The sequence below is a fragment of the Alosa alosa genome, chromosome 8 (genome assembly GCF_017589495.1).
Source record: "Alosa alosa isolate M-15738 ecotype Scorff River chromosome 8, AALO_Geno_1.1, whole genome shotgun sequence".
In the NCBI taxonomy this organism is placed as follows: Eukaryota; Metazoa; Chordata; class Actinopteri; order Clupeiformes; family Clupeidae; genus Alosa; species Alosa alosa.
Window position 1 is genome coordinate 13,018,308 of NC_063196.1, and position 27,570 is coordinate 13,045,877.

At 42.0% G+C, this 27,570-nt stretch overlaps 2 protein-coding genes across 3 annotated transcripts; one reads left to right on the forward strand and one right to left on the reverse strand.

Annotated features, from left to right (window-relative positions):
- The first annotated feature begins 1,033 nt into the window (after positions 1-1,033).
- rbm25b (RNA binding motif protein 25b) lies at positions 1,034-19,381 on the forward strand. 2 transcript variants are annotated; one of them, XM_048250133.1, is made up of 18 exons: positions 1,034-1,160; positions 2,597-2,722; positions 3,243-3,292; positions 4,010-4,180; positions 4,684-4,741; positions 5,604-5,764; positions 6,338-6,523; positions 6,904-6,987; positions 11,325-11,635; positions 12,603-12,723; positions 12,909-12,998; positions 13,512-13,585; positions 14,996-15,146; positions 16,104-16,620; positions 17,013-17,305; positions 18,163-18,261; positions 18,464-18,511; positions 18,753-19,381. In XM_048250133.1, the coding sequence occupies exons 2-18, from the start codon at positions 2,617-2,619 to the stop codon at positions 18,843-18,845; spliced, it is 2,613 nt and encodes an 870-aa protein (XP_048106090.1). In that variant the 5' UTR covers positions 1,034-1,160; positions 2,597-2,616; the 3' UTR covers positions 18,846-19,381. The 2 variants fall into 2 exon arrangements, with proteins under 2 accessions (XP_048106090.1, XP_048106092.1); XM_048250135.1 differs by lacking the exon at positions 1,034-1,160 and adding an exon at positions 1,681-1,699.
- A 336-nt stretch (positions 19,382-19,717) lies between these two features.
- eif2s1b (eukaryotic translation initiation factor 2, subunit 1 alpha b) lies at positions 19,718-27,343 on the reverse strand. Its single transcript, XM_048250405.1, has 8 exons — positions 27,176-27,343; positions 26,441-26,683; positions 26,281-26,360; positions 23,058-23,209; positions 22,704-22,810; positions 21,255-21,352; positions 20,582-20,725; positions 19,718-20,321 (listed from the first exon to the last, which is right to left on the reverse strand). Exons 2-8 carry the CDS (start codon positions 26,679-26,681, stop codon positions 20,196-20,198), a joined length of 948 nt encoding a protein of 315 aa, XP_048106362.1. The 5' UTR covers positions 26,682-26,683; positions 27,176-27,343; the 3' UTR covers positions 19,718-20,195.
- Between the last annotated feature and the right edge of the window lie 227 nt (positions 27,344-27,570).

Here is a 27,570-nt window from a genome sequence, read left to right on the forward strand (position 1 = left end):
TGTACTTCCTTAAGGGTAGTCTCAAATGACTTTTGTGCAGTTATGACTCACATTTGAAAATGTATGATAAATGGACGCTATAAGCTTGACAATGGAAATGTATTTGTCAAATTATCTCAAATATTGTGATTGCTTATTGCATCTCTAAACTGAACTAATGGATGAACGTTACAATATGTACATGTCAAGCGTTTGATTAGGGAAAGAGTGATCTTTATATCGAGTATTTTGGAAATCTTTTATTTTATGTGTATACACGTGGAACCATAACGCATTGTGTAAACAATTAAAACGAGGAAAACGATTTAGAATCATCACTAACTTCATTTAGGAAAGGAACTTTTCCATCTCTCGGAAGATTATCATCCAGTTAGAGCGGGTGTGCTTTGATTTTTTCCAGCACTTTCCATCGAAACCCCGCCCATGGCGGTGACGCCACATGTCTGTCAAATGCAGTTTTCGCGGCAACAGATGCTTCGCCGGTAAAAGTTACAGCAGGAACTCCGCGCGAACGTTGATTGCCATGGTAACTCTTTAACGTTAGCTTTTTGAGAACGGCATGCCTCCAGGTCGTTCAAATAAACAACGATCACGCACTTTGAAGAACTAGCATGTGCCCAAGAAGTGCATGATTTGCGGGGACATGCAAAGGAGTCACGAAATTTGTACATTTTAGCTACATTTGCAGTATTGGACACTAGAAAGAGAAGTGAACGTGTTGATAACGTTGATAATTGTTCTGGCGCGTTCTGTTAATGTTAAGGTTACATAATAGTGGGATGTATGGAAACATACGAACTTTCAAGTGAAATTATTAGCAATTAAAAAAAAAAAAAACTCTTTATGGTCACTCTTTAAATTCTGCCCAAATAGAACGACCGTTGTCACATCTCTGTTCACACCTTTTCTCCCAAAATTGCTGTCAGCCCTTTAAATTAAAATGATTTGCGTCAAGTACAGAACGACTTTGATGTGTGGTTGAATCAGCAAAAGGGGTTGAGCCCGTCTGGTTGAATCGAATGCAAAGTCATTTTATTGTAACTTTCCCACATTGCATTGCGCTAGTCACGTGACAAATGTCCTGCTAGAGTCAAGCTGGCAATATCCGGTAACGCAATTTCGTAATAACTGTGACAAAAATATATTTTCATCTGGTCTGGGTAAGTTTTCATTTCTGCTATGTTTTTGTTATTGTTTAAGATGTTGGTTTGTAATCACCGAGTAACTGCTTACATAGCTAACCCAGGTTTACTACACAAACAATATGTCTCATAGCTAACGTTAGCTATCAGGTGGGAGCTAGTTGTAGCACTAGAGCTAACAGAGAACAACCAGGAAACGTCAGAGCTAATAAGCCCATTAGCTATGCTAGCTACTTTTGGAGTAGTCCAGATGAAATAACTTTACTTCTTCTGTTGTTCTAAAACAGATTTTGCTGTTCTAATGTAGAACATCACTCGTCGGGTGGTTCATTTTCATACATTGATTGTCTAGATAACTAGTTACACCCTGTTAAATAACCCATGTAGCATGCTGGCTAATTCGGCATTGATAGCTAGCTAGTTTAGCAAAGCATGTGTCCTTAGGGCTTCGGTAACTACCTAGCGATAGCTAGTTAATGGGTCATGTGAGCCCACGCAAAGTGTCCTGCGGGTGGTCGCATAAGTTGCACTCCGCAAACCTAATGTCGTTTTCAGATGTGAGCGCAATTTATATGATGTACAGATATATTAAAAAGTTAACAGATAGAGTGAAGATTGACTATCGGAATCCATGCGTAACCTTTGTGTGCAAAAGTCTAACCTGAGCTATTAACTTAAATGCTAGTTTTAAAACCGAAGAAGCCATTAGAAACGTGCGTTAACGTTACTCACTGTGTATTAGCAACATATATTTAGAAAACCTAGATTTGGTCACAGTTACGTTGGGGTTTAATTATTTTTTACCAATATTTAATGATTAACAAATAAATGTTGACATTGGATCACACATCGCTTAGGCCACAACCTTTCACACAGCGAAATAAATATGACTATTATACTGAGCTTTGTTATCGTTTAGCCTCTTGTATGATGTCGGTGGAACTGTGCCGTAAGCTTAAGATAATTGTGTAAATAAGCATGTATTAAATACATGCTTATTTACAAACACTGTTTTTAAACACTGTTGTCCTAATAGTATACAAACATGATCATGTAGGCTACTCTTTGACAGAAATGTCAGGTAACTGGTATTTGTTTACCATGTAAGTACGTCTGACGGGTCTTAAAGGTTAACACACATTTTCTTCAGATCTAAATAGCTTCATTTTATGATTATCATTTAGACTTAGCTCTGCAGAGATGTTTGTCTTGCTTTCATCTGTTGATACAAGGCTGTGATGATATTCAATAAAGCAATCAGTCAGATTTTATTTATATAGCGCCTTTCATACAAGAGTAAGACAAGTCATAAATGCGACAGTGTACTAGCAACAGGAGAACAATAAGTGAGAATGGGGGGCATGATTTTGATGTGGGGATGAAGAAGAGAAGAGTATTTGAATGTTTGTGTGTTGACCTGTTGGCTTATGTGCGGTATTATATTTGTCTGTCAGGTGTGGACCTTCCTTCCAACATGTCCTTCCCCCCACACCTCAATCGGCCCCAGATCGGCATTCCCCCTCTGCCCCCTGGCATCCCACCGCCACAGTTTGCAGGGTTCCCTCCAGCTGGGCCCCCTGGTAAGGCTTGATTTAGAGAGGTTTTGCACCTTTGTGAGTCTTTGTATTGTCCAGCACCCACTATCACACCTTTCACACACAGAGGCTTTTTGCATACAGTAAAACAAATGGTTTGTCAAGTTTCAATTACAAGCAGTAAGTTGCCGTCTAGTTTAAGTAAACAGAATGTTTCAATGAATGGGTGTTTTTATTTTCCCATAAATGAAGACAATTGCTATAGTATAGACTATTGCCATTCCAGTGTGATACCACAGTATTTTATGTGTAGAGTTCTCTGTTCCATGCATGATGCATTGCATTAGTCAATGTGTCTACCTCTAATTTCAAACCTTAGTGTTCTGCAGCTCCTGCCTCTGTTCCTTTGCCTTTAAACTTGTAACTCTCCCCTTTTCTCCTTTCTTACATTTTCAAGAATCATATTGCCTTGCCGTCAACCTGCAGATAAGGTTAAATAAGGTAGATAAGGTTTGACACTTGAACGATGATGGTTTTCACCTTCTGCCATGATCTTGTTTTGCAGTGACCCCAATGATACCGGTGCACATGGGCATCATGACACAAACCCCTACAGTAAGTTTCCTGCCATTGAAGAGAGTGGCTTATTTTGGGGGATTCCCAGTGATAATTCAAAGTAGATAGTGGAGCTGATATGATTTACGACTTCCACAAGCGTAATCAGCAGTGAAATTAAACTTAAGTTGGTGCATTTAACTCCAAATCATGTTGGAAGTGCAGCAAACACATCTTTCTAGTAAACAAAGGTTTAAAGGTGGCAGTTTACTCAATTCCAAAGTACACGTTCCTGGGTTTTTGGTGATTCAGAAACAGATGTTGATGGAATTCTTTCCAGACAGACCTGCAGAGCAAATTTAAATTTGCTAACATGTATGCTAGAACTTGAACAGTGGAAAAGAAAACTGTGCTGAGTCATGCAATGTCCCAGGGATGCTAGCACTCTACCCATACCCACACTCTACATACTTGTATGGAAGGACTAGAAGAGTACAACATACAGTAATAATCAGCCTTGAAAAGATTCCCTACAATAAAACCCTACAGTCCTAAACAAAATTAGTGTTTTGATAACTGCTAGTTGTAATTCTTGGGCATGTTCAAGAGCACCATTTTGGCTGTTTTTCACGCCAGGAGAATCATTACTGCCCAGTGCCCGTGGACTTAATATTGAGTGTTTATGTTTATGTTGCCGTCTATATGTCTGTGTGAAGCACTTTGAGTGACCATTGCTCTAGAATGTGCTGTACAAATAAATACTTACTTACTAAACAGGTGCTGGTGCCCACCTCGGTTTCTGTGGTCAGTAAGCCTCCTGTTCCCAAGAAGGACCTGCCCTTGCCGCGCCCAAAAGAGCCAGAGGAGATGGGCGGCCCCACCACCACTGTGTTTGTGGGTAACATCTCGGAGAGGGCCTCCGATATGCTCATCCGACAGCTCCTCTCAGTGAGTCACTCAATCAGTGCTTTTAGTCCTTTTAAATAAATGCAGACATGGTGAAGCAGTAGTAACGTCACTGGCTGACATTCGGTCGACCCTGGTTTGATTTCCGCCGCTGTGAGTCTGTGTCGCTTTAGATAGAAGCGTCTGCTAAATATCAGTCAACCAATATCAACCAAATAAATTCAAAGCAGTGTAATGGTAATTCATGCATTGCGCCGTGTATGGTATTGCATGTGCCATAATGCTGGTTTAAGTTATATGTACACCACAAAGCAAATTATTGTGAAATTAATTATGTCATTGCTACATAGACACTGTGTGCCATACAATATATAACTTTTCACCGTAAGCATCAAGTACATGTAAATAGATTTGACATATGGGAAGATCAAGTGCATGTAAATAGATTTGACATATGGGAAGATCAAGTGCATGTAAATAGATTTGACATATGGGAAGATCAAGTGCATGTAAGGTCTCACCCTTTTCCCTCTCCACCCCTCCAGAAATGTGGCCTGGTCCTCAGCTGGAAACGGGTACAAGGAGCCTCTGGGAAACTTCAAGGTAAGAACAGCAAACCAGAGACCTCTGTCAGTTTCCATTGATGAGAAGTATATCGAATTTAAAGGCTGCCGTTCTTCATTCCCACTGCTCCTTGTATCAGAGCAACCATCACAGAAGGTGCAGAAGAATTGCAGGGAGTGTTGAATTACAGATTACAGCATGCGGTTAAAATCCTTACATTCACAGACGTGTCTTGGCTTTATTTTTTAGGCAAAAAACAATCACTTAAAATGTCACAAAAACATATTTAGAAAAGATCTCTGGGTCTGTGATCTGTGGGTTCAGACATTACGCACAAGAAAAACAAACATTTCATCCTCTTGTATGAATGGAACGATAACATTAATAAGGCTGGTGTCTGAGTACAGGGGGTTTATATGTTACAACAGCGATGGAAGTTATGTTTTAACCCAGTCATGTTGCAGTGTTAAACCAGTCTGGCCTTGGGCCCTTAATTTCCCATTGTCATTAAGTTGTGACCACATTTGAGTGGATTATTACATCCTTAAAATTACTGTAAAATATAAATATAAACACAGGGCCCACTTTTATCCCTGTTTTAATACCACATTAGCTTAAGTCTGACACATTTAAATGCTCTTTTTACCACAGTATTGAGTTATTTGCTTCACCTTTTGTCCAACTTTCATTCATACTTCATGTTACATTACATCAGACTAGCATATTTTAAGTCTACAAACAATCACATGCATGTTACACTCCCACACGCAAAAAGCTGCAAATAAAATGGCTGATTTCAATCACATGCTAACTGCAAACCACAATAAAATACATTTGCAGCAGTGTAATAATGACTACAGCGATTATCACAATTGTTGACTTTTCTACTTTTTTTCTACAGCTTTTGGCTTCTGTGAGTATAAGGAGCCTGAGTCCACACTCAGGGCCCTACGACTCCTGCATGACCTGCAGATTGGAGACAAGAAGTTGCTGGTAAAGGTGGACGCCAAGACCAAAGCTCAGCTGGACGAGTTTAAGGCCAAGAAGAAGAGTACCAATGGGGTGAGTAACGTAGATTGACTGAAACCAGCATCTTGGACCTTCTGAAGATCTAAAAAGTCAAAACATGAAAATGCTATGTATAACAGAATCAAGTGGAGACGAATGGTTGTTAAATACTCCCAGACATGACTAAAGGTGCTGAGTTGGCTATATGGACTGAATTCACTGCAAAAATGGCCCTCCACATATAAGAGAAATTATGACATCTGAGCATAGTTGTACTTAAAACAAGCAAATTTGGCCGCTGTGCATTAAGCACATTTGTTTTAATAAGACATCTTTAAATAAGACCGGCTGCCCATTAGATTAAGTCAAAATTATCTTACTGAGAAAGCGCTAGGTAAGTCTCTTTATATTAAAAGCAATACCAACTAGATGTTTGATCTTAATATAAGATTAATAACACGTGGTTAGATAAGCAGTTTTTGCAGTGTTCACCTTTTGGCTCTCACTGGCTACAATCAAGCTATTGATTTGTAGATTTGAGCTCTATAGCTCTGCAAACTAGTTGTAATGAAGTGTCTAGTTGTAGGTATCGTAAAATAGTATGAATGAAATGAATGATACCTGCAGACGGCTAAGACTGGCGACACAGGAGACGATGAAGAGGAGGTACTGGACGAGGAAACCAAGCGAAGGGATCAGATCGTCAAGGTAGCCATTGATGGCCTCATTCGGGAGTACGCCAAAGACCTCAATGCCCCGTCACAAGATGAAGAGTCTCTTCGGCGCAAGAAAAAGAAGGAGAAGAAGGAAGAAGTAAGTGACCATCGTTACTTAGAGGCCATCATGTCATGTCTCAGTTTTTTAGATTATATGTGTAGGATAACGAGCAGAACGCAGTGACGTTTAGGTGTTTTTCTATGCTCTTGACTGTGTGTCCAGCAAGTCCAATGTTTAGTTTGTTAGTCCATTTTGTTGTTTTCATTGATTCGGTTCATCCAAGCGGTCAGTCAAACCGATTCCATTTTTACAAAAGGGATGAGTTTATCTGGCTAATTGTGTCCTATAGAGGCAAATAGATATGTAATTAATGACAATCTGTATGGGACTGAACTGGATGTGACTAAATTGAAAGTAGATACTGATGTGGTAGCCAAATGACTGTAAATTAATGCTGGCATTCTGTCTATCATCAGGAGGACATCAATACCATTGACATCGAGGAAGATAAGAGAGACCTGATTTCCAGGGAGATAAACAAATTCCGCGACACACACAAGGTAACCGTCTCTACCAGCCATTCTGTGCTGCATTTTAAAAGTCGTTGTGCACTACATTAGATTATCAGCATAAGCAAAATAGCCCCAAACTGACTACCATATTATCTTGGACTAGACTACAAAACTGCATTCACATTAGTGCTTGCTTTGAAGATGCTGTTCCACAACCTTTACGAGATTAAATTAAACGAAATAGAGTTTAAATCTGCCATTTAGTTGTACTGATTGGACAGAAGAAGCAAAAAAAGATTTATTAGCACTCAATAGAAATGGAATCAGCATCATCTAGTCATAGAAGACACCCAAAACCATACACACACTCACACATCCACACGCACATGCATACAGACAGAAAAAAAAAAGCCAAAAAAGAAAATGCATGGACGTAAATGTAACCTTCCCTGGAAGCTAATCTATTGATTGAACCCCACCATTATGATAGAGATCATATGGTGACTAAAGCAAGATGAATCTCAGAGCTTTGGAAAAAGTTGCAAGGATAGGATGTAAGTATGAGCTTCCTTTTCTTCTCTACATTGACTGGGCGTCCCCTCCTTGAGGACTTGCTCGGGGGCAACTGAGCCAGCCCTCCAGGCCAACTTTATCATTGGGGTAGAGTGGGAGAACCACTCTCAGCTTTCATTCTAGAATGTTCTTAGTTCTAAGAATAGGTGAACTGAACATCCGTGGGGCAGAGTGTGAACTACTCCCAGTTTAAAGATCCTCAGAAGGTTTTCCAATCTGTAGAATCTTCAGACGTGCCCATACTTTCAAGATGGCACCTGCTGTTAAGACCTGCTTAAGGTCTAAGGGAGCTTCCAGGATGCTTGTACTTACTCATCATCTTTGGTTCCTGTCGCCGGGGGGAAAGTCTGTGAACCTGGGCGAGTCCTCCACTGTGTTGACGATGTTGATGTAAAAGTGGTGTATATTGATGACACTAAGAGAGACATGGTAACCCAACAATGATTTGGGCCAAAAGGTCCGCATTAAAAAGCAGGGGGCGCCCCCCACCCACAGCACGTTGAAGACCTGAAGACTAGCCAGGTGAGAGACAGCCTGTGTGTGTGTGTGTGTGTGTGTGTGTGTGTGTTGGTACACTTTCACCCTCTCCACTTACCTCTCTCAATCTCATTTGACCCACGTATACATGCCTTACCTATGTAATAGGTACACACATACATTACATACATTACCTGCGTATGCATTTACATATACATGGATGCATAGCTGTATCCATATTTTCATACTCACTCCTCTCCGTCTCTCTGTTTGCACTTGCAGTCTAATCATCTCCATCTTCTTTTACTGGAAGTGATGAGATTGATTTCACTTGAGTGTCCATCATCAAATACTTGTAGGCAGGCTGTGGCACTCCCAAGACGTTTAGCAATGACATTTCCGCAGAGGAGACGATTTTTTTTGCCACAGGTTTCACAATGAGAGGAATTGAATTGTGGGTGCCATTTAAATGCACATTTTCTCAGGTCCTTATAGACCCTTTCATCAATAAAAACAAAAACAATGCTTGAACGTTCTATTTGGGCCCCAATCTACTTCCTCTACTTTAAGATAACATATGGAATGTTAAAAAGGAAGTCTTGTGGGGCCAACTATGATGCTGATAATGGAACTCTCTTGAAAGGGTCCATAATGAATGTAGCCACAGGGGATGAGACTGCTCTCCTTTTCAAATGGTAAACTGCAGTAAAACCCTGTTTCAAAATGTAATGATAATGTAGCTCTCAGAGGGCTGCGGCAGAAAAAGGTTATTAGTTTGTTTGTGATGCCAGAGGAGGTGATCATTACATCTTTATGGTTCCCATATGGGAATAAAGCAATCAGCAAAACTGCTTGTGTTGGATGAGGCTGATGGCAAAGCTGAGGCTCTTTATTATACAAGGATACAAGGATACAAGGAAGTTTATTGGGAAGGCTGCAGTACCTGCCAGAACTTTACAGATCATAAAATGAAATGTAGATGTACGGAACATTAGTATTCAGAGAACTATAATTTTTAGACAAATTTGGCAACATGTTTACACAATGTGACATGGCAAGGTGACGTTAAGAATGTCCATGACATTAGGATGTTCCCCCTTTAGTCCTAACAATCCGTACCTCCTTGAGCTACAGCTACAATACAATACATTTGATAACGGGAGCTATTCAGTGTTCTTGTGTTACTAGAGCTGTTTGTAAACCTAGAAATCGGCAGTAAACATGGCCATCAAAATAAGCACTGGATCCAGCAAAGTTACGTTGGCCTGCACATGGAATGATCGTTACCTCCGCTAACTCAGGTTCTGTTTTGGGTGCAGATTGTCTGTTTGTCTGTTAGCAGGAGTATGCAAAAAGTACCAACCAAGTTTTCATGAAACGTAGTGGAACAGTGTAGCATGGCTCAACGAATAACCCAAAAATTAAACCTGTTTAATTTTGGACTGAGTCTGAATCATGGGATAGATCCACAAATTTTATTTCAATTTCGCTTACATTACAAGATGTTGCAATTGGCCTTGGTGGAGGTCTTCCGGGAGCCTTTCTTGTTTATTGCAATTTTTGCAACAAAAAGAACCAGCAAAGCCACTTATCTTTCAAATGGTTGTTTATTCTAGCCAATACAGGTAGCTTGAAAGGGGCTGATTTGAGATCAGATGTAACACTAAGGTTACTTTTAATTCTACATCTGTGATATGTTTGTACCATAAACATTATAGAAAATTGGAGTGGTCGTGTCAAAATTCCTTATCTTTTTACTCTTACAGTCCATTGTCAACCAGAGAGGTAAGTCTTAAAATAAAGATCCTTCTAGCACAGAAACAAATGAACCAGCAGTCACTTTAGCCAATGTCTAGTTGAAGTACAGCTGCATACACGCATCATTTCCTCAAAATCTTTTCTGTATCTGCGTACGTTTTCTCCCCTTTTTCTTTTCGTCCTGTTTCTTTCCGTCACCCCAACTTCTTCCAGCTGTATCACTCCCAAAGTTATGCACTTCTCATGTTTGGCACAAAAAGGAAATTTCTGCAAGGGAAAAACTGTGAAGCATTTGTCTTCAGTTGCAAAGGCATTTTCACAAGCATTGGCAATTTGTCAAGGAAGCGTTTGTACTCCCACACTTTTTAAAGCCAGATTAGGTCCCAGTCACAGTGTTAAAATCACATGGTTCTGACAGTGTCCAGAGGGACTTCAGTATGGGCCTTTGAGACTGCGAGATTGTGCCTAACAATGAGAGTGGTACAGGCTGAAAGACCATACACTCATTCTTTACTGAGAAACTCAGTCGCTTGGACAGAACACCGAAGACAACAGTGGGGTAAGACAGTCTCTACCATTTCATTTATTGCTGTCCCTTTCTTTTCACACCCTCCCCATGGTCTCCCAAAATAATGAATTGTGCTGTTATTACATTGCCGGTTTTGTAATGTTTGAAATGAACTGATGATATGCCATAAGCTTTAGGTTTGATTTTAGGATGTCTTGACTTTTTTTTTGCTTTTCCTTTGAACATCAAAAAAAGCAGCACCAAAGCATCACATCACTTTCAAAAAGCTCCATATTTATTATTCTCTGTGAACCGTTTGACCTGCTTTTCCTCCCAGGCCTAACTCGTAGGCTTGTAGGGCTACAGCGAGGCACAGAAAGCCGTAGTTCAACATCTGTAAGTCACCAACTAGTTTCACACGGATTGACGCTCTTGCTACTGTAATGACAGGTTTTTTCCCTTGTTTTTTTTTTATTAGTTCTTTTTTTCCTATTTTGACTTTGTGGAAAAAATGAAGTTATCTTTGAAATTGCAGCGTCTTTACCAGAAGTTTGAATGCTTGACCTGTTTGATATATGGATCATAGGTCATGGAAGTGGTTTCCAGAATATTAGTTGAAGCCAATGGGGCATCTGTAGAATTCCATTGGAGACAGTGCATGGAAAATGTAGATCTTGTATGTTGAAATGTAGAGTTTGATCAAGCATACAAATCTGATTTATGCACCAAATAAACAAAAAATACAGTATCAGACATTAGTTTCAGTTTAGTATTTCTCTTAAGTCAGTGTTGCGGCAGGAGTTAAGTAGACTTTGTGCACAGTAAACATGTGCTACCGTACATCTGAGTTGAATATATTCTGCACTGAAGATAATTTCCTGTAGAAGCTCATTTTGTGTAGGCTTGTAGTCTTAAACTGATGATAAATCTCCCCCATCATGTAGAAACCCCAAGTCTGGAAACCGCTTCCCTCCCCTGCATCCCTGTGATTTTGCACCATTGTCTTGTGCACCCCCTTCACTGCCCTCTTCCGAGAGCCCTTGCTAAGCCCTGGTCCCTCTCTCCGCAGAAACTCGAGGAGGAGAAAGGCAAGCGGGAGAAGGAGCGGCAGGAGCTGGAGCGCGATCGGAGGGAACGGGAGAAGGAGCGGGAGCGGGAACGCGAGCGCTGGGAGCGCGAGAAGGAGAGAGAGCGCGAGCGGGAGAGGGAGAGGGAGACTGCGAGAGAGCGCGAGAGAGACCGGGAGAGAGAGAGGGAGCGCGACAGAGACAAAGAGCGCGACCGCGACAGAGACCGTGATCGGGAGCGAGAACGTGAGAGGGAACGCGACTGGGACAAGGAGAGGAGCCGTGACCGGAGCCTCGACCGCAGTCATTCCAGGTGAGTGAGTCATTTTTGCATGAATTCAGGATCAAAAACGGCAGTCTACTGATCAGGGCCCGTATTTACAAAGCATTTTATATTACCACTAGGAGTACTCCTAAATCGCCCTAAAAGATTTTAGCTAGGAGTTTTCTCTTAAGTTATTGACAGAGCCTTTCAGACCTACTCTTAGTAAGGAAAAATGACAACTCTTAAACTAAGAGTGAGTCTTTGTTGCTATGGTTGACGTTATTACTCATGCACGAGCTTGATTGAAGTGACCACCTTGATTGGCTGATGATTATAACGCGGGAATGATGCCAAAAACCTCCCCTATGACGATGAGTGGCCTGTGACAGGTCTTTGCTGGTGAGAATGTGTGCGCTACACAAGTACCGCCTTAAAATTCTTTGTGAATACGGGCCCAGAAGCTATATCAGAATACTAAAGCCTATGAGCAGGGCATTAGAGGGTACGGGGTTCTTACGGAGCCTATGAGCAGGGCATTAGAAGGTGCGGGGTTCTTACGGAGCCTATGAGCAGGGCATTAGAAGGTGCGGGGTTCTTACGGAGCCTATGAGCAGGGCATTGGAGGGTACGGGGTGCTTACGGAGCCTATGAGCAGGGCATTAGAAGGTGCGGGGTTCTTACGGAGCCTATGAGCAGGGCATTAGAAGGTGCGGGGTTCTTACGGAGCCTATGAGCAGGGCATTGAGGGTGCGGGGTGCTTCACGAGCCTATGAGCAGGGCATTAGAAGGTCTCTGGGGGTTCTTACGGAGCCTATGAGCAGGGCATTAGAAGGTCGCGGGGTTCTTACGGAGCCTATGAGCAGGGCATTGGAGGGTACGGGGTGCTTACGGAGCCTATGAGCAGGGCATTAGAAGGTGCGGGGTGCTTACGGAGCCTATGAGCAGGGCATTAGAGGGTGCGGGGTGTTGCCATTGGGAGGTCTCATGTTTTGTTATGTTTGTTTTGCTCTTCCAGAGAACAGAGCCGCGACCGCGACCGGGAGAAGAAGCGAGACCCCAAGGAGGATGAAGAAGAGGCGTACGAGCGCCGCAAGCTGGAGAGGAAGCTCCGGGAGAAGGAGGCCGCCTATCAGGAGGTACCCACCCAAAGATGAACTCACTCAATCACTTGCACACACGCACATACAAAACAGTACTTAACAGTCACACATATACACATGCATTCAGACACATACGTACACACACAGATTGATTGAGTGCTCTGTGAGTGCCTTTTCCTGGTATGACCTGTCTGACCTGTCTACCCCCTTTGTCCTAACAGCGGCTGAAGAACTGGGAGATCAGGGAGCGGAAGAAGGCCCGCGATCACGCCAAGGAGGTGGAGAGGGAGGAGGAACGCCGCAGGGAAATGGTGAGTCGGTCCAGCCAATCACAGCTTGGAGTTTGCTTGAAACAGGAAACTGTGCCGTTCCTAAACCACGTGCAGTATGGATGTGTAAAGAATTTCAATAAGACACCTCATAAGATTCTGTGAAACGAAACCATGGTGCAGACTGAGCACATGGCTCATCACAGCATTAACAACTGCGTATATCATGATGATTACCAAAATCCCATCTTTAATACAATACCATGCCTAAATATTGCGATACCAATACTGAAGCGATACCACGGCAAATTCCTGAAATATCAATAATAGAAGTAAAACAAATACAACACAATAAAGAAATCTTTTTTTTAAAATAATGATAGATACTTTTATTGAAACCTTTCTTAAAGTGTTAGTACAAACGAAGTAGAGTATCGGTGTATTTTTTTCATTATTTCAGGGTTGCGCTAGACCTTTCTAGTATTCGTGTATCGTGCAGCGCTAAAAGATGCAGGTCTTCATGGTTTCCTCACCTGAACTGAATGTGTGTTATAGGCTAAAGAAGGCAAGCGGTTGAAGGAATTCCTAGAGGACTATGATGATGAGCGAGATGACCCCAAGTACTTCAGGTAAGCCGACACAGAGTTGTCTCTTTCCCATACAAAAACATCACACTACAAGCCTTACAAGCCTTGTACAAGCCTTGTAGACAACATGATTCATCATGAAGGCTTTTATCAGGCATCAGTCAAATGAAGTTGAACTGATATTGTATTGATTGATTCATGTGGTAATAAACTTAAAGGAAATTTGTGTTTGGTACGTTATTTCTCTGTGGTAACAATGCTTTTTGGCAATAAATCTTATACCATTGGAAAGCCTGTTTAGTGGTGCCCCATTTGTAAGGAACATGCATTAAATGGGATGAGCAGCAGCGGTGAGTATGTGGGTTGCGCCCATGAAAAATTTGTAAAATCTTCTCTGCCATTGCCAAACAGGTTATTTTGCTGTTTCTATTGACACTTGTTTTTAAGCTTCTGGTATCCCCAGATGCTGCCAATCAGGTGCCTGATAGGTACCTGATTGGCAGCACCTGTGATCATGGGCCCTACTACTGTAAGTACAGCTACAGTCAGTAAGTGTCTACTCCAAGAATCGGCATGCCGCGTTTGACTGATCTGGATAGGGCCCGAGAGAAAGAATGGCAGGTTCCAGCTGCCTTGTCATTTGTTGATAATTGATCTCCTTTTTGATATAAAAAAGGAGAGCTTTTTTTTTTAAAGGAAATCATAAAGGCAACAAAGACTAGGCTAGAGGAAACTTCGGATTAACTGGTTCCCACTAGTCCTGACCATTTATAAACTGCGAGTATAGCCGTGTCTACCACCGAGGTCATGTTGGTATTTCTTTCTTTAAGTTCTGTTCCGTTGACTCTCTTGTTCACTCTGCTACGGAGAGTCGGTGCCTCATGCAAGGATGTGGAGGGTGTGCTGCAATAGATGTGACATCTTTCCCTGATTGCAAAATGGTTATTGGGTTGGAGCAGAGTGTTGGTTGGGGTGAAGGACAAGTGTATTAGTCAGGCGAAAAGCAACGTGTTCTCTCTTTAGCGTGTTGGACCTTGACTATGTGTGCTCAGAATAGAAATCAGATTTTGAGACACTGCCTGGTTGGAAAAATAAATGAAAACAAATGAATAGATGAGTTGAGTTTTTACTGCTGTGATACTACAGAGAGAATGTGTGAGGCACAAATCTTTCATTACCACTGGATGATTGGAAGGTTTTTTTTTTTACAGCATGACTGGAAGCCATTTGGCTTCAGAAAGAGTCTGTTTTTACCACTAGGGTGCATTGTAGATAGTGTTATTGAGTTGCTGACCACTAGGGGCAGCGCATCACCAAAGCCTCAGCCTCAGCACCTCTTTGTAACTTGGTGTTGTATCCTGTTTTACCCTCTGGGGGCAGTACACTGCAGCAGTGTGGTGCTCCAGAACGAACCGTCCTTAAAAACAGTGCAATTCCGCTTGTGACCTACAGGGGCAGTGCGCTGCAGAAGCGTCTGCGTGACCGCGAGAAGGAGGTGGAATTGGACGAGCGAGACAGGAAAAGGGAGAAGGAGGAGCTGGAGGAGATCCGACAGAGACTGCTGGCAGAGGGCCATCCAGACCCCGACGCCGAACTGCGCAGGGTGAGCCAACGAGTGAGCATGGCTGTGTTCGTGTGTGTGGGTGCAAGATGGAGAGGGCATATTTTTTCACATGGATGGATGATCAAGCAGCAGCCTGTATGCATTGCACTCCTGATGCAAGATTGTATAATTATGTATACGGTCTATGGGCTGCATGGCCTCATAACATGGCTCTGTTTCAGTCACTCATTCTCTGCAGTTTTATTCTGTGACACTTACCTCGTTTGATTGTCTGTGCATGAGTGGTCTTTGATTTTACTCAAATTATGGATGCATTACATGATTTCCGTCTTAAATTATTTCTGATCTTTGATTCTGCATCCGTGTCAGCCTGTGCTGGTCCGATAATGTGGCTCTCTCTTTGGTTGACTATTTCATGCTGTTCCTTTTCCTGCATTTACTCTCTCTGTTGTAGAGGTGATTAGTAGCTATTTAGTATTCAGTAATTTTTGTAAAATGTGCATGCTTATCAGTAAAAATGTTATTTTGAATGAAATTAATCAGTTTGAAATGAATGATTAATGAATGAAAGGATTAATGAATCATATTTATTTTGAATGATTTATATGTTTTCTTGTGTTAATGTCCCTGTCTGTGAGATTCTGTGTAATTAAGCGTTTGTCTCTCTGGGAATAAGTGTAGGAGCTGTATTCGTTGTAATGCCAGCGCTACACCTGTCCTGTTTCCTATGTCTCTTATGTTTGGATGTAAATGAAGAGTTTGGTTCCAAAATGCTATAAATCCATTTTTGAAAACATTAATAAGTCATGTTATTTAATTAAGCATTTCAGGAATGAAATGGAGGATATAGTGTTTTGGAACCAAACTCTTCAAATGCAAGTACATGTAACACACAAGTCCGTTTTAGAAACGGTCATAGAATGTTTTATGTAGAGTATAGGGGTTTTTAGTCATGTTTGTTGTGTGTTTATGTTTGTGTTTATCATAACTCTTAAGATGGAGGAGGAGGCAGAGCGTCTGCGTCAGCCACCACCCAAACTTGAGGTTGAGGAGCCACCACGGGAACGGGAACGGGAACGTGAACGTGAACGTGAACGAGACCGCGAACGGAACGACCGACCGAAACGAGACCGCTTGAACGCAGATCGGGGCGAACGGGAACGGAACGAGAGCACGGAACGGGAACGAGAACGAGATCGTCATGATCGGCACGAGCGCCACAGAGGAGGCGGGGACGTCCCCATGCCCATGTCAGATGACGACGACGTGGAGGAAGGAGAGGAGCTGGACGACGAGGGTGGAGATGACCGCTCTGAGGCCAAGCCCTATCTGAAGCCCACGCTGCGGCCGATCACGGCGGCACCGTCAGTGTCGTCAGCCAGCGGGGGTGCCACGCCCAACACGCCCGGCGACGAGTCGCCCTGCGGCATCATCATCCCGCACGAGAACTCTCCACCCGAAGGCCCCCCTCAGGAGGAGCACCGGCCCAAGATCGGCCTCAGCCTCAAACTAGGTACCTCCACATCCTCACTTTTACACATCACCTGAAGGGGTTTTTATTGGAGGATGACGACAACATATTTTCACAGAAATTGTCCTTGCTTTAAGCCCTGTATGAAGGTGTTCTTGTCTTCTCTCTCTACCCTATTACTTATAGACCCTTTCAACAACAAAAACAAAAACAATGCTTGAACGTTCTATTTGGGCCCCAATCTACTTCCTCTGCATTAAGATAACATATGGAATGTTAAAACGGAAGTCTTGTGGGGCCAACTATGATGCTGATAATGGAACTCTCTTGAAAGAGTCCATAATTGAACTCCCTTGCCTTCTTCATCTTCTTCTCTCCCTCCTCTTTTTCTTAATCTCCCTCTCCCTGTCTTAATCTCCCTCTCCCTGTCTCAGGTGCCACTAGCAGCCCCAGTCAGCCCAACGTGGTCAAGCGCAAGAAGCTCCAGGACAGCGTCTTCAACCGCTTTGACGACGAGGAGGCCGACGAGGGCCCCAAGAAGAGGAAGCTGGTGCCGCTCGACTATGACGACGACAAAAGCCAGGGCCTGGACGGCCTAGGGCTGGGCAGCGGAAAGGGCGCCAACACCGAGGAGAAACGGAAGCACATCAAGAGCCTGATCGAGAAGATCCCCACGGGCAAGCCCGAGCTCTTCAACTACGAGCTCGACTGGTCCATCGTCGACACGGTGAGTTCTACTTTCTCTCTAAAGGTCCGTTCATGCCACCTGGGAATATCAGGGGCCGCCCTCGTGATCACGTTGTTTTTCACACTGCGAGTGTTCATGTGGTTTGCGTCGGATTGTGTGAAAAACATGGATGCCACAACAAAGATTAAAACATACACTTACTATTCTTAAATAAACAACTGTATTTGCTTAAAGATATGTTGCAAGACGCTTGTGAAAGAAGAATGTGCAGCTTTCAAGTGACACAAACGGCAAATTCCCAAGTTCACATTAAAATGGTTGGACATGAAAGTCCACAAGGACTACAAATGAACTACAACATGATGAAAAAAGTGACCTCTTAGTCCCACATGAAGTGACGTGAAGGATGATGTTTTCACTGGGAAAAATGTTTTTCCCATGCGCATGAACGCACCATAACTACTCTTGAGAATAACCTAACATCTCAAACTATGATAATGTAAACTTTAGTAAGGTTTACTCAAGATCAAAGACCCTATAAAAAACCTTTTAAAGTACTAGGAAAATATATTTCTTTGCATTTCTAAAGCTAGGCGCCTTTACAGTCTAATCTGTTACAGCAATTAATAAGGAGGCATTGAGTCAGCCACAGTTGCTTTGTGGCGTGTTTTCACACTAGCAGTGTTATTCATCACTCAGTACGGGGATCTTTGTGACCCAGAATTTCTTTGTTGATGAGTAATGTACAAGTCATTTTCTCAGACTGTTGCGGCACATTTCCTCCAAAATTAGCAAGAGGGTTATGGATTGCTATGGAGAAGATTAAATATTCTGAATATGTGCTTAGATATCTATTCAAAATTAGTAATTTAAAATGCATGCTATTTCTTCCTCAGTCTTTGATGGAGAGACGCATTCGGCCATGGATAAACAAGAAAATCATTGAGTACATTGGCGAGGAGGAGGCTACGCTTGTTGACTTTGTGTGCTCAAAGGTATGCAGCTGTGTTTGAAATGACACTTCAACCACAAATCAAACCGTCGCAGTAGATGAATCTGTTTATCATGTTTAAATGTGTATGTGTAGCACTGAACAGGGCTAGACTGTTTTGTTCGGTCAAGTGTCTCTCGTGTGGTCCCTTGAGTTGGTTTTCTTGTCCAGCTCCTTTTGACGGCCACCCATTCTGTTATTTACAGGTCATGGCTCACAGCACTCCACAAGGCATCCTGGATGATGTTGCCATGGTGGGTATTTCCAGATGAAAACCAATAGCGCATGCTGACATACACACACGCAGACGCTTATAATGTTCTCTCTGAATGTCCATTTTCCTTGTTTAATATGTGGCCATTTACAAGAATAAAAATGTGGCCATGTTTGCCATTGTATCTTTTCTTTTGATTGTCTTTTAGTGTGGTACTAGTTTTTAGTTCTGTCCTCACAAATTTCTCAAATGTTCTGCTTCTCTTTGTTCAACCACCTCAGGTGCTCGATGAAGAAGCTGAGGTGTTTGTTGTGAAAATGTGGCGGTTATTGATCTACGAGACCGAGGCCAAGAAGATCGGGCTGGTGAAATAGACCCAAGCACTGAAGCTCATTGACTTCTGTTGGATCCCAAGCCAGAAATCCCTCGTCTTATTGTCATCTAAACGCAGAGAAAACAAAAATGTGAACAGTTCACCCTTAAAGGGAAGCTTGTGTTACCAACTCAACGGTGTTGTCTTTTGGTCCGTCTAATGAGGCTGCCACTGAGCAAACTCAACTGCTTCTACTACCCCCGCCACCCCCATCCCACCCTAAAAATCAGTTTTCATAGAGGACCACCGTTTGTATGTGCGTTTGTTTAAGCTGTATAGATGACGTTTGTGAGATGCGGAGCAGGTTAACCTATGGACTGTTGTTCCACACAGTCATAGCTGCTCATTTGTTTTTGTTTTTTTTTTTAAACACTGAAAACCAGGTGGTACATTTTATGATGTCCTTCTCTACGTTTGATTGACAGCCTTTGAAGTCATGCTGAAATTATCTTGATTTGCAAAAGCATATGAACGTTGTCCTTTTTTGTTTTTGTACCTACTAATGGAAAATGTTTTGAATAAAGAATTTTTTTAGAACCTTGTCCTCAAGACCTTCTTCTTGGTAACGGCTCCTACACACAGTTGCATTCTGTCAACGCATGCCAGTGGGTGTTCCCGACGGTAGCTATGCAAATGACGAAGTATAACCGTAATTTGATTGGTTGGTGCCGTCCGTCGATTGGCTGGTGCCGCCTGTCGGTGCAGCAACAGCTGAACTTCAACGCGAGAAACTCGACGCAACGGACTCACAATTCAGTTCGGCAACGGATGACGTGAGCCCATGTAAAGTGAATGGGATGCGTCTCCAGCAACGCAACGCACACAGCTGTGTGTAGGAGCCGTAATACCCTTTGCTAACAAATGACAGTCATATCGAATGTTTTATTTATTGAATTCATATGAGCAAAAAAGAGCAAACCACCCCCTATATACATGCACAGATTTTACAATGCGTTATAGGGCCAGAAGGCTGGTCTAAACAGAAGTTTAAACCCCTTCACATCCTCCCCATCTCACGGTCACATGTATAGGAAGGTGAGGATGCGAGGATCACTTTTGCACACACAACACTGAAGGCCACTGCTGTTGAGTAGAGTAATGTTTACTTGTATCTTGTATCTAAGGGCAGTAAATTATCCTATCAAATCTTTCCAAATAGCATATGTATGTCTGGATTTTGCTGATGTCCTGAAGTGGTTTATGAGGTGAATCTCACGTCGGTCTAGAATGGGTCATGGAATAAAAAAACTCAGTTCTTATTTTTGAAAGGTCGATGAGTGTGTTGGGCGGTAGGCAGGTCCCCCTTCTCTCCAAATGTTTCTTGCATCGCGTTTGTTTCGGTTCGCTTTGGTCAGTCTTCAGCCTTCGCCTCCATCTCCTCTGCATCGTCGTCACCGTCCACCTCTGCATTCTCCCTCTCCAGACGTTCCAGCTGTCTCTGAAGCTCGGTCTCGTCTGTATCAGTCACAACCTTGGGCTATGGGCACACAAAAACAAGCAAATGTGAGGCTAAATGATCTGTGCAGTAGAGATGGCATTCAACGTTTTTTGCCTTGCCATCATAACATGAAGTGGAAACAATGAGTACAAACACACTGTTTTTAAAGATCCCATCACCCTTATTTTAATACCTCCCACTATCACCCACTTTAATGTTACTTGCTTAAAAGTTCAGCTAGATCATTTGGTGCCAGAGTAGACACTCCCAAAACTGGACAGAATATTCTAGTCATCTACCTCCATCTGAATGTTGAAGACGCCCCTCTTTTCCTCGATCCTCTCCTTGATGGCAGCCATGGCCTGGTTGAGCACAGACAGACCTTCCGTGCGCTCCAGCGTAGTTGTGGTCATCACATACCGCGGTGGTGCAATCAGGTTAATCTGGAGGTCAAGCATTGATAAATAGAATCATGAGTCATGGAAGCAGTCTGCAAAGTACATCATAAAAGAACTCCACAGTCATGATGTTATCCTTGAGCCAGAGGGGTTGGTCGGTGTATCTGAGGGGAATAAGTCTCAGTGATTTCTGGCAAGGTATACCACCCTAGACTTAGAAAATAAGCTAGTGATTTATCACCCTATCTAGTCTATGCAAAGATATATTACAGGTGAAGTCAATATACTTGTATTAAGTCCATATTTTTTGTTAATATGTAAATGATCCATTATCTACTGAAATATGCAGTAATTTTCATACATCTCAAGTACAGAAACCCTAATGCTAGATAAAGTCAAGTTCAAAATTCTTTTTGGTGACATTAGATTGATCAAATTTATGAGGTCTAGCTCAAGGACTAAGTACACACATACTGAAGTTACCACAGTAACATTACACAGAAATAAAGCATGTTTGTTCAAGAACAAGACTTCCACCTAAAGGACAGACATGCAGGAGATTGATGCCTCCTACCTTGATTGGCATGGCTTCTGTGGAGCAGTTGAGTCCTGCTCTCAAAGCCTCCTTCACTGCATCAATGCCCTCATACCCGTAACATGCCACTTCAATATCTGAAACAGTCGGAGCAAGGTTGGGGGGTAAATCTCTTATAAAAGCTTGAGGGAGTACGCCTTCAGTTCAACCAACACAGGAAACCACAGATATTGATTAGCGCAGGGTTTAATAATCCGATGCCTGAAGGACCAGTGCTCTACATGTTTCCCTTTTCTCTCTTTGCATCAGCACACCTGATTAAACTCACTCTGTAATTATAATACCTTTAATGAGATTAATTAGGTGTATTTGGTCAAGCAAGAGCAGCTGTGACAAGTTCAGGCATTCCAAGGACAAGGACTGGCACACCCAGCTCAGCAAGCAATGCATACAGATCAGCAGACTTTTTTTTATGATGCTAAGGATTTCAGTGGAAAGTAACTCTTAAATGTGGATTTCAAGCAGGTCATATTTCCCCTTGGGGATCAATAAAGTATCTATCTATCTATCTATCTATTTCTAGGCTACAAGTTCCCTAGATGTTCCCAGAGGTTCTCAACTTTTTGGAGGCTAAGGCACACCAAAGGTCAAACCAAAATGCCAGGGCACACCGATCAGTACTTACAGCACCCTCCAGAATTAATGGCACCTTTGGCAAAGTTGACTAAAAACTGGTTTAAAAAATAATCTTTTGGTGATTTATTGTAATCTCACAATGAAAACAATGAGGAACAATCCAACCTTGAAGGGAAGCAAATGTATTATGAGAAAAAGGACAATCTCATTAAGAAATAAATAATGGTCACATTTACCTTTATGGTTTACTGGTTTAATTCTCATCTCGTATGCCATGCCAATACTCTGCTATAGTTGATTTATTCGAGGTCAAGTTCTTAATTTTATAGTCAGATTAGATAGATAGATACTTTATTGATCCCCAAGGGTCCCAGTAGCTCAAGATATCACACGCAACATTAATCATGGTGTCTCATTATTACCATTGTTTCACTAGTCTGTCCCATTGTTCATACACGTGTAAACCTTGGACGGCCAATGCAATCCTTATCCATGAGGAGCGCATTGTGCCCTCTCCTTTTTAAAGTATCATATTATCATTATTATGCCCACATTTTTTCTATTCAGAGTGAGGCTGAGACCACAGTGAAAGGCATATGCTCATATGATGTTGACTGAGCTGCGTAATAAATCTATAGTCCATTAAGCTACTTTATAACAACCACTTTATGACTACTTAAAACTGTTTTGATTTAGAAGCTGTCATTGATTCATTTAAAACAGCGCTCTGGCCCATTTTATAAGCCTGTGTAAAAGTGCATTGGGTTCATCAAAATTCCATGGCACACAGGTTGAGAACCACACTGCCACTAGATGCTTGTGACATTTTTGGATGGTGATGTTGGATTGTACCTGCTCTGATTTTAACAGCCTGGGGAGTGAGTCGCCTGTTGATGTTATCAATGAGAACTTTCCTCTCTTCTTCCGTCAAGTCCAGTCCATCAAGGATTGCGGGGTCCCTGAAATGAATTTCAATAAGCATCCAACATCATGAACATATACTGTCTGGAGAACGGCAGGAGTACTCATTTATGGATATAACTGCATGGAATATAGATAAGAATATTTGCTCCCCTGTAGAGTGACATTGGGTTTGAGAAAGGTGCTTCACAAATCAAAAATATTATTAGTAGTAGTAGTATTATTATTATTATAACTATCAACACTACCCAAATTCATCTAGTGTGGATCAGGTGTAATACTTACGACACAGCCTGCTTGAAGACATCGTAGGCACCATAGCCAGGTTTTTTGTACTTCTCATCAAAGACCCAGGCGGTTCTCTGGTACAGGCTCTCCAGCTGCTCGTCCTTGCTGTACTCCAGAACCTCCGCCACGTGCCGCAGGATGCTGTACACCTGCACAGAATGAGCACGCAGTTCATCATTTTATGGACCACAAACAAACAAACAAACAAACAAACAAACAAACCAACAAACACACACATTCCCACCTATACAGTGCTAACACACACACACACACACACACTTGTACCAGTGGTCAGACCATGGAGCACCCCGTGGGATGGACACAAACACACAACACAGCAGAGTAGACCCCACGCTCAGCAAGACACTTTCATAAAAAAGATGGCCTACCAAAGCCTGAAACACAGGTGAACGTCTAGCTTGTTCCAGAGGTGGGACCAAGTCACTGTTTGGCAAGTCACAAGTCCCAAGTCTTAGCAGTCAAGTCCAAGTCAAGTCCCAAGTAAAGACAGAGAAGGGCAAGTCGAGTCCAAGTCCAAGTCACCTCAAAGCCAAGTCGAGTCCAAGTCCCAATCTTTTTCAAGTCCTGAACAAGTCATCAGGTACTCTTCACTTAATAATGCCATTATTAGACTATCGATCACAATTTTAACACATCAATCTAATCTACAGTATTTTTTTTATAAATACAGATTAAAATATGTTCAATGGTTTTGTCTTGAAATCTTTTACGATATATGCATGTGCATACCTGTGAAATATACGCATGAGCATACCTGAGTAATCTGTACGAAACGGATAGCTACAAGACACTCATAGCAGCAAATATATATTGTTTTTCCAAATTGCGGTGTCCACTGTAAGGATGAGTACTAATTTAACTGATGGCATTTCACTGCGCTAGGCCACAGATTTGCCTGCAAACAATTCTTTAGGCTGTCTGCCAGTGGCGACTCATAAGGGAAGCCAAGGTCATGGTTAATGATTACAATAAATGGTGACGAGAAGAATCGTCACATAGGCTACATTAGTAAATTGCTGCAGTTAAATATTTTACGTTTTTATTAGGGCTGTCAAACAATTAAAACAAATAACTAATTTCTCTCATATTTTGAATTAAAATGAATTAATCTAGATTAATTGCGATTAAAGCTTCTTATATGGCATATTAAATACAGCATAAATCACAAAATTACTGAGTAACCACAAAGGTAAAAGTAAAACACTTCTATTTATTTAAAGGATAATAATGACAAAGTAATTTTGTTTTAAAGTATTCATTTCTTAAATACTATACATGTGATGCTGTTTAACTCATTTGTAAAAGGTGCACTGTCACTACCAGCTCCATTCAAATATAGCTATGGCTAGCCTAGTCCACAAACTCGAACATTGTTTGTGCCACATGTATAGCACAATATTAACAACGATACGCATGATATTAAGTTGGCACAAACAGCTTTCATTCCTTTGGAAATAAAAGCATGTAATGACATGATGCTTGCTAGACATTTTCTGTTTGCAATTAAAAGTGAATTATGAGCCTGGTATAGCCAGTAGCCACCTAGCTACGTGGAATGCGTTTCAATCGGCATAATATCATGTGCTTCATGTAAACGAATTATTGAAGACTTCAAGACTCACCAGTTCCATTACACAAAAGCAAAGACAACTCTTCATATTCTTGTCCATTTGCAGCCTATGTCAAAGTGCCCTGGCTCTCACAGTTTAACAGTAGTGAGTACCGGATGAATCCGCAATTTCCTCTAATCTCGTCTTTGTTTCCTTCATGATTTCCCTTCATAGGCCCACGTTTCTCTCTCTTTCGTGCGCGCTGAGACACATTCTCAATTAAATGGAGTAGGCTGCTAGCATACGTTCAAGTTGGATCATCCTTATGTAACATGCTGTTGATACATTTTGACATTGTAAACATTCTCTAACAAAAATACAAATCAGTTTGCAGTAAAGCTAATATTTATTTATTATTGGTCCTTCCTCTGTCTCTTGGTGCCCCACACACAGTGCGTGATGCGTGGTGGTAACAGCAGCACTGATCATTGTGCTCTGCCTGTTTGTGTCCACTATGTGTATTTTGTTTTTTTCGTTGCGAGGTGAAAGCATCTCTGGGGTGACTGGTCCACGATCAGGAAATTAATTTTTTGACTCGAGACCTGTCAAGTCATTACAAGTTAAAGAGGCAAAGTCCGAGTCAAGTCTCGAGTGAATAGCATTCAAGTCCAAGTCGAGTCGCAAGTCATGCCGAATTTTATCAAGTCGAGTATGAAGTCATTAAAATCATGACTCGAGTCTGACTCGAGTCCAAGTCATGTGACTCGAGTCCACGTGTCTGGCTTGTTCAATGCAAAATCGTGCTTTTAAGACCCATACACAATTACAGCCCATCAACATGTTACTGCAGTTGCACAGAAGGGAGGGGTATAATTTCACAGCCTGTTGAGTTCAGATAAAAAAAAAAAGCCTTTGGCCAGAACTGTCGACTGTACCTCTACAAACTCACAATCCTTTGGCCTACTACATCATGTTTTGATTTTGGGATTGTCATTTACTCATATCCAATACAATTGGACTGGGCTGAGAGCTAAGGTTAGATCAAGTTTGTCTAAACCTGTATACCACATCCTGGAATGTGCTACCAGGGGCTACCAGTTCCTACCAGAGGAGGGGCATCCCTCCATCTTCAGAAATGTCCTGAAGACCCAACTCTTATGAGAGTACCTCCTCTCTTAGCACTACTAACAGATGGACATGCTTTATCCAGTGCTTCCCACTACCTTCTTCCCCATCCCAACTAGCCCTCTTCTCCCTCCCTTGACTTGGCTTGACCTGTTATTCTATTCTATGCGAGTAGCACTTAGTGTTGCACTAACAAAGCAGTAGCACATCCAGTTATTCACTACATCTTTCAAAGGAATAATACCACATGCATGCAACACAAACTGATTGTTTTATGTAATTCATGCAACATATACCAGTAATGTGTCAATTTATTCCTATGTCATGTGTCACAAAAAGTTATGAATCTGATGTGTTTAGGTGTATCTGATGAAATGCTGAGGCACCAATCATGAGTTTGAACTTAGTTTCTGAACTACAAGGATGTTCTAAGGAAATATTTTGATTACACCATGCTCGAGTTGGATGGACAACATGAACTGGTAGACAGGTTTATTTCTGGGTGTATTGACTGCTTGACTTACTGTCTTAGATTTGGTAAACTTGTCCTCACACTTGATTGCTTCCTCTGGTGACACTCTTCTCTTGGACAAGTCAATGTAGCCTTAAGACAGGAAAACATCACTTAGAGACTACTAACCACGTCAAACAGTCCACAGCCTTAGGCGAAAGAAGTGAGCTCACCTTTCTCCTTGTCCACTCGGATGACCACCACACACTCATTGCGACCGATGCGGATGAGTTTGTTGATGGAACGGATACGTCGACGGGACAGTTCACTGAGCAGAATCATGCCCTCAATATTGTTGTACTCTAGTAAGCTGACATAGGCACCCATCTCAGCGATGGAACGCACGTTCACCATCACGACATCCTCCACCTCAGGGAACCGGTGCTGGTAAAACCTGCAACTAAGCCCCGGCATCGCTGCATGGAGACACAAGCGACATAGACATTTATGTAGTTAATAGCCCAAAACAACCTATGACCCCTATTGACTAATGAGAATTACTATATATCTGACAGTTTCCCCACACAATTAAGTGACGTTTATCAATGTAAAAATAGCGGCACAGCTAGCCTTTCAGCTAAGTACAGCTTGGTGGAGTAACATATTAGCCACTCCACTCAAGTATGCTAGCTAGCTTGCAGATAATTTACAAACGATTATATCTACAAAGTGTATGATCCCTAATATCATCTCAACAATATGTTTACAAACAGTAAGGTCCAACCTCACAGGTAATTCATACAGATCGTGTACAATTTACTTCTGATTTTCGGACCATCTGCTTCACTATATTACTTCCCACTGTCATGCGGCACATGCAGACTAACGTTAGCTAGTGTTAGCCTCACACCTTTCATTCGTCGACAGAATGCTGTGTTTTGTATTAAGTTTTCTACCGATGAACTCACCTTTACTTTATAGTTACTAAACAATGAAGTCTTTTTAATTCGGTGGATTGTTCCTGTGATGTGTATCCACTGAAATGCAGTAATTGGTTTCAACTTTGCTCAAATTTATCCAAGTCACCAATCCACACCGAACCACATTAGAGTTCACCCGGAAGCAATTCCATACCACATGACCTCAGTCCATCATCTAACTCCATCCGCTGATGCAATCTGCAATCCATAAACCAAAGACATTTTTCTGATAGGGGTAAATGGGCTCTGCCATTCTTTTCATCATTGAGACGAAGATGCTCATATCTTCTTATATTATACATTTGTGTGGAATAGTCAAACGAGGAAAAGTATTTAAAATAATAATATCAGACATATTACACAAGGCTTAGTATGCCTACGAC

What these genes read in the sequence shown, in the direction of transcription:
- eif2s1b (XM_048250405.1), bottom strand. Translation starts at nt 26,681, where the DNA reads ATGCCGGGGCTTAGTTGCAGGTTTTACCAGCACCGGTTCCCTGAGGTG. An exon ending in AGTTTACCAAATCTAAGACA is followed by an intron (nt 23,210 to 26,280) that starts GTAAGTCAAGCA and finishes CATTCTGTGCAG; the next exon opens with GTGTACAGCATCCTGCGGCA. An exon ending in CAGAAGCCATGCCAATCAAG is followed by an intron (nt 20,726 to 21,254) that starts GTAGGAGGCATC and finishes CTTGACCTCCAG; the next exon opens with ATTAACCTGATTGCACCACC.
- rbm25b (XM_048250133.1), top strand. Translation starts at nt 2,617, where the DNA reads ATGTCCTTCCCCCCACACCTCAATCGGCCCCAGATCGGCATTCCCCCT. An exon ending in TTGACTTTGTGTGCTCAAAG is followed by an intron (nt 18,262 to 18,463) that starts GTATGCAGCTGT and finishes TGTTATTTACAG; the next exon opens with GTCATGGCTCACAGCACTCC. An exon ending in TCCTGGATGATGTTGCCATG is followed by an intron (nt 18,512 to 18,752) that starts GTGGGTATTTCC and finishes CAACCACCTCAG; the next exon opens with GTGCTCGATGAAGAAGCTGA.